Here is an 11,224-nt window from a genome sequence, read left to right as displayed (position 1 = left end):
ACTCATGCATTGGAGGACATTTTCACCAAAGCCTCATCATCGATAACTTTTCAGGTATATCTCTGGATAGGGGGGCCATGGTGAGCGATAGCCTGGTCAATAGTACAACCCATCGCCTCTGAAATTTTCCTTCAAATTTCAAACTTCTCCAAACAAAGATAAATCTTCACACCACATTCATCTCTAATCCTTAGTGAAGCTATCTATATTAGCCTCGCAAGTCACTAATTCTTTCATACCTAGCCAACAAGTGGCTACTTCAACAAGCAACAGCTCAATAAGAGTCCATTTGACTCATTTAATGTACTTCATGATTATCTGCTTCATAGAGCAATTAAATATATTTATATGCTTTTTGTCGAGAAGTACTATCTTGAAGTATGATAGTACCTTCATAATAAGTTTCAAATGAAGGATACTCTTGATGGAGAATGAACAAGTTGCTTTTTGATGGGCATCACGCCCATTTTTTAGCATTTTGGCATAAAATACTTGCAAAATTTTAAACTACCCATCAAAAATTACACTAAAATTAAAAAAACCAAAACCTTGCTAACTCTAGGTGCTGACAGGGGCAGGCGCACGGGTGAGGTATCCCATCTGTCAGCACATGAAACATGGCCCCAGAAGCATGGGGAACTCCACTTGCAGTTGAAAATGTGATCCGTCAAGGCGGGCCGTGGGAGATTACCGAGGAGATTATAAGTACTTGGAGTGTGGAGAGGACTGTGGTGGCTGCCACTGAACAACGGCAAGGCAGGGGTTGGCCCAAGGTAGCCAAGTATTCCTTAGGGATTCAAACTCCAGAGGAAGCAAACAATGGCCATGAAGGTGGTGCACCAGTGACTCCAGTCTACATCTGGTAGCTCCATCTAGCAAAGAAAGCATGTCTCTCGAATCATGATCAAGCTCCATCTAGCAACAAAGAAAGCACATGCCTCTCGAATCATGATCGGGCTCTGCAACATGGTACTTTAAACTTGAAAGTCATCATGTCTACATTACCACACTTACATATCGGGGTAGTCTAGTCCTTTTATTAGTTTGCATTTAATATAAGAGTATCTTCATACACAAAAAAAAGTTTTTGTTTTACTTAAACGACTAATCTAGAAATATCATAAAACTTATAATGCAATTGCAAAACCTGTATGTGCATTTGTTCGTTAAACAAGCTTGAGATTTGAACCCTAACCCCCCCCCTCCGGATGTTGTCATCATTGTTTTGATATCCCGCACCTTCCCATGAATACACAATCTCTAAGTTCCTCATGGGCATCCTAAGAAGATTGGTATAGAGAGATTCTCATTACCCTACTATACAGAGAGGTACTTGTAGTGATTGGCCCCTATGAAAGAGAGAGATCTCACTTTTTCCCTCTCCAATAGAAAGAGACAAAGATAGGAAGGCAGACATCCCTACTCTACAATCGTGCTCCAGTACAGAGTACTTGTACCCCTACACAAATGAGAGCATGAAATCTAGGGTTACATAGAGAGAGAGAGAGAGAGAGAGAGAGAGAGAGAGAGAGAGGCAATACCTTCACCTAAGCAATCTAGTATGAGATGCTTAATTTTGTTAAGATTCTACAGAAAATGGTCACATTTTGAGGCCTGAATCTTGAAAAACATTGGTGCAATCTCAAGAGTACGTTAGACACATTCTTTGGCTTGAGGCACCAACAAGGAGGCTATTCATCAGCTTCAAACATGCATTAATCCAATTATCCAAGCGTGCAAATGGACCCCAAAACTCCACACAAAACTTTAGTCTCAAAAGGCACTTACTTCAAAATTTAAAAATGCTCTCTTGGTAATCTTTCCAAATTCATGTATGAACTAGCTCCCATAGCTAAGGTGAAGCCACTTTAGATTTCTCACAGCTCAATCAATAAATCCTACAACAAAGCATACGATTGTTTTGGATAAGGACATTTCTAGAAGATTAATGCATCAAAAACCAAGAAAATTTATCAAGGCATTATACCATACCATCCCGAACAATTGGACCTTTCACATGCATAGATTTTACGCCATTACATTCTTTACTTAGGTGAGCCATGTATAGCTATGAACGACTATGTACCTGACAACCTCAGGGCATGAAGCATTGGATTTGGAGAATTAGGTCTGGGTGGCATCCATCTTAAGCACAAACTTGTGGCAAAGCACGCTTTTTGATAACTCAAGCAGATACCATGAAGGCAAGGCAGAGTATACAGAAGTTGGCCTCTTCCTGGCATATCATTCTGACCAGCTGTATTGCATATTGCATTCTATTGTTTTTGTTTTTTATCTACCATGGGGTGGTGCTAACAATCTATTTGGCCACTCACCTGTGCAGTCTATGCTGCCAATTTTGAAATCCATAAAGCAAATAAATTATATACAAAAAATACACCAGTCATACAAGAAGCTTAGCTGACTGATCCATATTTTACAGTTCACCACTAACAATTTCGGTAATGACCACGCTCCCTTGCCAATCCAATTGTGTAGGCAAGCACTCAACAATTTCTGTAACAACCAAGCTCCCTTGCCAATCCAATCGTGTAGCCAATGGCCAGACAGGAAACAAGGCAAGTCTCCAACGCCTGGAAACTGTGACAGGAACAAATGTTCAATGGTTTGGCAAAAGGTCTTGATGTAACTCAGAGGTGCTGGGATTAAACAACATATGCCATTTCAACTATGCAAGTATGGCGTCTAAGGCTGGTTACAGAATATTCCCCACAACCAGGGAGTTTAACAGGCAAGATTGCCTGTCCATCCTTAACGGGCGGACTGCATGCCCGTATGTTTGGAAACCAGCCTGAGAACAAGCAGCCAGTGTTGATACCTATCAAGGACAGAAAACTATGAACACGAATCCAATTCTTTGTACATAATAGGAGATCGAAGCAGTGATCAAGCAACACTGATTGCACTGCCCAAGGTCCCTTGACTATCTAAATCCGTAGTGCCAACTGAAGACATGGCATGGAATGCTGAATGCCTGGAGCCTTCTTCCAACAGCTTGAAAGACAGAGGTGTTGGCTCCATCACAGGCCGAGTAGTGTTAAGGCTTAGCTCAGAGATTTTCAAAGACTCGTCAATTCTAATTGGGGCTTGGGGAACTACAGGAATGGGCTTTACGATGTTTGGATTTGCCGGCCATAACCCTTGGTGGTCAAAGCTGTTCACACCAGCCCATTGGTAATAGGGGAATGAAGAAAAACGGTGGGGATCCAAGCTGGGAACGCCCTCGTACCCCACAGGAAATGATGAGATAGGAATGCCTCCTGGTTGCTGCACCCCATCCATGCTCTCAACGCCCCCAGCTTCTGCAGGTTTGCCATGTTTTTTAGCTATTTTGGGAACTGGCGGCACCTCAGCTGGCCCATCACAGTGCAAGCATGATGCTAAGGGCAAAGGGAAACCTGCTACAACATCAGAGTCCATGTCACCGCCATCATTGTCCAGTGGCTTATGTCCAAGGCACAGATCAGTTCCTTCTGGCAAAATGTCTTCTTTGCCTGTTTTCTCTTGACCTGTCACACTTGGGACCTGGAACAACACACCACATCAATGCTTGAACCTAGTACGACAACTACACATCGAGCTGCAAAACGATGAACACCTGAAACTACATGACCTGATCCCCAGGAATCTGGTTACGTTAACAAGTATCTAGACCACAAACAGAGCTGGTTTATACAGATGTCCCAACTGCACCCCATCCAGGCCACTCATCAAGAATAGACGAGGGAGTCTTGCCCATCCAGCTCCCGGCCTATCTGATGGACGGGTCATGTCAGTGGATACATCAGGCTTTTGGCTCACCTTATCTGGCGTGATATCAAACAGACTAGAGCGGCGCCTCCTTTTGTTGATGTTACTCTGCCGCAAAAAATATTTCTGTGCATGGCTGGCAACTTGAGTGGGAGTTCTGGTCTTCACAAAATTCCTGGAAATGCCTCTCCAGTCGCCTTTTCCAAGCCCTTGGAGCCCAATCAGGAACAGACCGTGCTCGTCCTCAGTCCAAGGCACTCCTGCCAAACAAGGAATGCATAGCAACTACTGCTGTAAGACCACCAACAACACAACGCATTTGCTATGTTGAACCTAGCTACATATACATGCCTCACATGACGCCAACTACCTTTCTTTCTCTCCCGGGTGCTGCTGGTAGTCTGCACAAGATCATCAGAGGCATAGCCCTCCTGCTGCAGGTGGTGGTCAAGCTGTGCAGAAGAGGGAGACGGGGCCTCAGGGGAGGCACAGCCGGCGAGGTTTCCCATGCTCACACTCTTTCTCATGGCCAAAGGGCTGTTGAGCCGAACGCCAAAGAGCTTGATACTCTTGTCCACCCTTTTGTGCAACATGGCCATAACCTTGTATCGAGAAAACGAAAAAAACTGGCAGAGACAGAAACCCTAGCGTGGCGAAAACGGCAGATCTCTGAAACCCTAAGCCGCCAGATTTGGCAAATTGGCAGATCTCTAAAAAGAAACCAACCCTAACTTGACAAATACCTACACAATAAAAACCCCAATCTGACAGAGATTGTACAAGCATCGAAACCCTAATACGACAGAGATGGAAAACCTCTAAACTACATGAACTTATCTGACAAAACTGAGCACAGCAATTCTAATCTGACAAAAAGACCACAGAAACCCTAAGTCGGCAAAAATGACAGGATCTCCAAAACACAGAAACCCTAATCTGCCAAATTTTCTAGGGACAAGAAAGGGGGACAATTTGATTCAAGATAAATAATAAGCCTAATCTTGGGAAAGATGAGGAAATCTTTTCTTCAATGTATCAAGTCTGCACGAAGTTAGGGCAGGAGCTGGCATGGGCAGAAGCCGGCAAAACCCTAACGACCTAAAACGACGCCCTGCTCTGCAGCTCTTGGACTCTGTGCTCCTCTGCTTGGCGGATGGTGCAGAATCCAGAATTTTGTTAATGTTTTTATTTCATTTATTGACCTTATATTAATACCAAAAATTAGGATGTCTTCTTTTCCTCAATTATTTTCACTATTTTTGTCCAATCATTTAATGTGTTTTTCCTCACAACATCTTGGTGCCCTATTGTCCCTCAATCATCTTATTATTAATATTTATTAATTTTGTGAGATCTTTGTCAATTTTCACTATTTACTTTATTCAGCCCCAACCATTTTTAAATTTTGTAAAAATATTTGTCTATTCTCACTATCTATATAGTTGCTTTTTTACAAAATTAGAACACCTTGAAAATTTTGTGATCACACCAAGTGAAACCGCTTTACTTTCAAGGATTGTCGTTCTTTTGCTTGATATAAATGTTACAAGCCATATTATTAATACATCCTTCAAGGATCTTTCTTTGTTTTCACTTAGATCTTTCTTTAAAGCAATTTCAAGCACTACCCTCCATTTTTTTTTCTCAACACAAAATTACAACCAAGGGTGGATACTATGTATAATAAAAGCGTAAAAGTGAGACTATAACTAACTTTTAACAATGTGATTCTAAATTTTGATCAAGAGTAATAGCACAACTAAGCAAAGAAGTTTCCAGAGGCTTTGGCCCCACCCTTTGTCCTACAAGGTTATGAGGTTAAATCTTATGCACATTCCTTCCCTTGTTTACGTAGAGTATTGAATCATGTGGTCTACAGTGTGTTGTATACAATTGAGATACTCTATGGACATTGTCAAGTTCACCCTTGCATTCTTGATCTATTTTAAGATAAATTGGTTGCATCAACTTGTTTAATGTAGGAGTCCTTGCCCAACACTAGATCTATAGAATGGACAAGTTCACCCTTGCATTCTTGATCTATTTTAAGATCAATTGGTTGTATCAACTTGTTAAATGTCAGAGTCCTTGCCCAACACTAGATTTCTAGTATTTGGATGGTACCTCGAATCACTTGTATCAATTATAAAACTATTGGCTACAATTTTATGTGTGGATGATGTTATCTTTAAGTCTATATTGTGATGAGAGGTCATTAGCTAACTTGGTTCTTAGGGGCACTTGTGATCTTTATTCTTATGATGAGAGACCAACAATGACATGTCCCTATGGACACTTGTCAAATACATTTTTGTTTGTAGATGTTGTCTGTCAATAATAGTCTTACAGTACTTCATGATTATATGTTATAACCCATCAACTCAAGCTTAAAATCTTGTGATCTTTCTTCAGAAAATAATAGGCAAAATCTTTAATCCATCAAGCTTTTCTAGTCTTGCTTGAACACTAAGAGTTTTTCACCAATATATAATTAACCCGAAATTATGTTAGTTGACCAAAAGCCTTGTGTTTCTTAGTGGTGTTTATCACAACATGCTCATCAACTCTTTATCATGACAAACATTTAGTTTGGCTTCCCATAGTGTGTTCCTTGGGATCATCAATAAATATATTCAATAAAGTTATTCACAAAACATGGAATGTTCAAATATTAGAATGATCTCAAATTTGAACATGTATCCCTTGAACACATACTTTCTTAGTTCTCTATTTACTCATTTATACATTGAAGTACAATAATAGCATTCTCTAATTACCCATCTTATGCATTTTAGCATGTAAGACATTTGTATAAACCTGGCTTGATCAATATTGATCGTAACTAGTAGGGAAACCATGTGGACCACATAATCTTTGAAATGCATGGCGTTAACAAAAAATAAGATTTTATCCCTTTTAATCCTCACCGCTTACTTCAAATAAATTCAATTTATGGTCCAAATAGAGCTTATGGTCACATGTTTGCTCTTTTATTATATATAGTAAGATATGTAGGCACTCAAACACACATATACAATGTTATAATCAATCTTTATATAAGATATGTAGACACTCAAACAAATACATTGTTATAATAAATCTTTATATTACGCTCTTATATCAATTTCAATTACATTTACTTATACTTTGAAATAAGTAAAATATTAAATCTTTAACATGTTATTGAAGTGTTAATGAAGTTAATGTCTTCAAAATTAAATCTTCAACATGTTATTCAAGTGTTAATGAAATTATTGTGGTACTATCTTCAACTCATTGTTCTTATAGATTGATTATACATGTGCCATGTCTTGTAGTACTATCTAGATTAATTATACACATGTGCCATTTCTTGTAGTCTTTAGTATTGCTCAGTTTAGTGTGTATGCACGTGATAGTGCACACACACACACACATGCAATTTATTTGAGTAAGTCATAATGTGCACATACATGATAAAGTTTGACCTTAATGTTAGGTTCAAAAAGTAATGTCCTAGATTCATTAGCAATATATCCACACCCCTCCCCCCAAAAAAAAAACTTAAAGTCATGTGCCTTGGCACATTTCAAAATTACAAGTGGGTTGGTTTTTCATTTTTGTCTTAGAGCCTATGATAGTATTAGCACCTCGTGTCATTCAAAAAAATATTAATAATCTCTTTTAAGTAGCCAATCTTAGCCACCCATTTTTAAAAATATCAATAATCTCGTTTAAGTAACCAATATTAGCCACCCATCATTAAGGGCAAGGGTCCTTGTGGTACTTAAAGTAGTTGAAAAAAATATCATGAAGGAGAAAAATGGAAAGAAATGCAAAAGGGGAGAGTGGTGAGATAAAGAAATGTGAGAAAGTCCATTGGCTAACAATTATCTTCCTTAAAAGATATTGCACACTCATATGAATGCCCTACACTTGGAATTTTAATTTCCTCTTAAGATGCATTCACTTTACACGAGGAAGTAATGTGCCTATTTCACTTAAGATGCATTCACTTTACACGAGGAAGTAATGTGCCTATTTCACTTTACACAAGGGAGTCGTGTGCCTACTTCTAGATCTTTGCATGATGAAAGATCTAGAAATAGTGTGCCTATTTTCACTTTACACAAGGGAGCAGTGCGTATATTTCTAGATCTTTGCATGATCAAACCATCCACTTGGCAAGATCCTTTTCACTATGTTTTTATGATGTTTTTGGCATCTTTTCAACCAACACCTATGATACACACAATGCATGTGCTCCACTACTTCTTGTACTATTTCAACTCAATCAAATATGATTGTGTGTTTTCTCCAGACTATTTAATGCTATTTTTGCCTCTTCAATGGTTTTTAGGTCTTCTCGTTGCTATTGATGCTAGTGGGTGGTGGTCGTATGGAAACTTTTGACTTATTGGTAAACACATGTATTGGTAATTGCTCCTGTAGCATTATATGGTAGTGATGTGTGTGAACACACTTAGGACCGCCGAGGCACTTTTTCCCTCACTAGGAGGTTTTTTCCCCCGTGCATATGTACACCCTCTTATCTACTCATTTTGGGGTGTGTACTTATCTTTGGTATCTAGCACACATTTGTTCATTCTAATCTAGTGAGTTTGTGTGCTCTCAAGCTTCTCTATCTTGTGTGTGTGCATTGTTGCAACCCTAACCCTAATTCCAACAATTGGTATCAAAGCTAGCTTCCTTGACACTTAATTCGGTAGTTTACCTCTCTCCTCACGATCCTTTTTTTTGTCTCTGATTGAGATACCCTCTTAGGAGAAGAAGGTATATACTATTCTATGTTGTATATAAAGTATACAACATTTTTGGGGTCCACGACGCAATTTGGGTGTGTTTCGAGTACCGTAAGGTTTCTACAAACGTTCTGTAGAGGCATCATTTTGGATTGGTTCTACTCGATTTTGGGTGTTTGGGATGTGTAGCAGCAAGGATTTGGTATGCAGCAATATCTACAGTGTCTTCAACAACATCGACCATCATACTTCCGCCAGTAATACTCTATTCTCTACTCTGTGTTATTTTTCATACACTTTGTAGGTGATTCACTCAGTTGGCAGCCATTCGGGGTTGTATTCAGTGAATACTAAGTACTTGCAGCGTGTTGAAAGATTTTGCATTTGGTAGACAGTCAGTAACACACTATTATCTACTCTGTGTTATTTTTCATACACTTTGTAGGTGATTCACTCAGTTGGTAGCCATTCGGGGTTGTATTCAGTGAATACTAAGTACTTGCAGTGTGTTGAAAGATTTTGCATTTGGTAGACAGTCATGGCTAGCAGTAATGATGTATTCAACGTGTTATCTACTGAGGACAAACTTGATGGGACTAACTACCCATTGTGGTCCTATATGATGAGGCATGTACTGGTTACTAAAGGCTTTTGGAATGTGGTTAGTGGTAGTGAAACTCATCATGTTTCACAACTACTAGTGCAACTAGGTGCTGCAGGTACATCTGAAGTAGAATCTGATACAGATGTGGCTCCTCCACATGCACCACCAATACCTCCTATTGCTGCTCAAACAAGATGGGATGGAAGAGATGCACATGCATTGCTTGCACTTTCTGTGAAGCGAAGCATTATTCCTCATATTCGATCATGTAAGGCTTCAAAAAAATAGGTATGGGATGCACTTGCTGCATTATACCATGTGCGCAATAAAGCACGTGTTGCATATCTGCGCAAACATTTGGCGTCCGAGCACATGAATGAGGGAGACTCAATAAGAATCGGGCATGGTTGTGGCTAATGCATCTACACCAAGTGCAGAGAAGAAGGCAAGTTTTTCTCAAGATGATTGGGCATGGACTGCACATTGCAGTTATGACCCTTCTGTTCATGATGTATGCATGTCAGTGGTAGAATCGGATGCTTGGTACTTTGAAAGTGGTGCTAGTAAGCACATTACTTCACAAAAAAATTTGTTCTCATCTCTGGAATCTGTCCCAAGTGCAGGAACCGTCACATGTGCAAATGGTTCCTCATATCCTGTCAAAGGAGTTGATAGAGTTGTGCTCACTGCTGTAAATGGGGACGTATTTACTCTTTCTAAAGTTTTATATGTGCCAGGCATTAAGAAGAACTTGATGTCAGTTTCAGCCTTAGCCTTGTCAGGCGGCTTGATGGTGAAAATTGTGTATGACAGATGTACAGTTCAGGATAGAAATGATGGTTATTCTATCATTGCCTCAGGTACCTTATTTCATGGCCTATACAAGATGGATGTATTTGAGAAGTTGCAGCATGATGCTTGCTCAGTCTCACGACTCGTGCTATGAGTGATGCAGAATTATGGCATTCATGATTTGGCCATCTGAATTATGGCAGTTTGTTACGCCTTCAAAGGCATGATATGGTGTCTGAGTTGCCAACTCTTGAGACATGTATGTAAGGGTGTATTATTGGTAAAATGCATTGGGCATCATTTTCAAAGGATGGATTTATGAGAGCTGTTAAGAAATTACAACTTATACATAGTGATGTATGTGGTCCTATGAGGACACCATCTATTGGGAGATATCTCTACTTCGTCACTTTTATTGATGATTACTTTAGATATAGCTGGGTGTATCCATTAAAGTAGAAGTTAGAGGTTTTTATGTGATTTAGGAACTTTGTATCCATGGTTGAAAATGCATGTGAATGTAAAGTTGGCACCTTTCGTTCAGATCGAGGGGGAGAGTATATGTCCAAGGAATTTCATGCATATATGGCTGAAAAAGGCATAAGGCATCAATGTACGGTGCCATACACACCTCAACAAAATGGTGTGGCTGAGAGGAAGAACATGTCTCTCATGGAGATAGCACGATGTATGGTGAAAGCCCAAGATTTACCTCATGGTTTTTTGTTAGAGGCAACTATGTGCGCAAACTATGTGTTGAACAAATGTCCTACCAAGGCCTTGCAGTCTAAAACTCCTTATGAAGCTTGGCATGGCAGGAAGCCTTTTGTGGCTCATTTGCATGTTTTTGGTTGTCTTGCTTATGCTCTTATGCTTGAGCAACAACACAGTAAGCTTGATGATAAGGTAGTTAAATGCATATTTGTGGAATACAGTTCAGAAAAGCAAAGGATATAGACTCTATCATCCGGCCTCAAAGTGGATTTTGGTAAGTAGAGATGTTGTTTTTGTCGAAAACTCAATTCAGCCCATGCTTTCATGCAAAAAACAAGAGAATGTATGCTCACAAGACATGTTTGATTCGTTCCTACCTTTGTTTAATGGAGGGCAGCCATATGTAAAGTAATTGAATGCTCAACCAAGTGCTAAAATTCAACCTTTACAGACATGTTTGATTTGTTTCTACCTTTGTTTAATGGAGGGCAGCCATATGTAAAGCAATTGAATGCTCAACCAAGTGCTAAAATTCAACCTTTACAGATGCAAAATCAGCCTTTTGATGAGGCAACTATTGAGGATGTAGTGGATGAGGAGA

General features: G+C 39.5%; 1 protein-coding gene across 1 annotated transcript; it reads right to left on the bottom strand.

Moving 5' to 3' along the window:
• Positions 1-2,357: 2,357 nt before the first annotated feature.
• On the bottom strand, positions 2,358-5,011 carry LOC147633389 (transcription factor MYBS3-like). Its single transcript, XM_086806457.1, has 3 exons — positions 4,142-5,011; positions 3,823-4,031; positions 2,358-3,546 (listed from the first exon to the last, which is right to left on the bottom strand). Exons 1-3 carry the CDS (start codon positions 4,368-4,370, stop codon positions 2,908-2,910), a joined length of 1,077 nt encoding a protein of 358 aa, XP_086662583.1. The 5' UTR covers positions 4,371-5,011; the 3' UTR covers positions 2,358-2,907.
• Positions 5,012-11,224: the final 6,213 nt, after the last annotated feature.

Source organism: Cibotium barometz, chromosome 12 (assembly GCF_041138505.1).
Source record: "Cibotium barometz isolate CiBa-2024 chromosome 12, ASM4113850v1, whole genome shotgun sequence".
Lineage (NCBI taxonomy): Eukaryota > Viridiplantae > Streptophyta > Polypodiopsida > Cyatheales > Cibotiaceae > Cibotium > Cibotium barometz.
Note: the sequence above shows the minus strand (reverse complement) of the source record. Positions and strands in the feature narration are given on the sequence as shown.

Excerpts from the sequence above, each read along its gene's own strand:
- LOC147633389 (XM_086806457.1), bottom strand. The coding sequence starts at position 4,370 with ATGGCCATGTTGCACAAAAGGGTGGACAAGAGTATCAAGCTCTTTGGC. Across the intron at positions 4,032-4,141 it reads CACCCGGGAGAGAAAGAAAG|GAGTGCCTTGGACTGAGGAC; the intron begins GTAGTTGGCGTC and ends CTTGTTTGGCAG. Across the intron at positions 3,547-3,822 it reads TTGATATCACGCCAGATAAG|GTCCCAAGTGTGACAGGTCA; the intron begins GTGAGCCAAAAG and ends GTGTTGTTCCAG.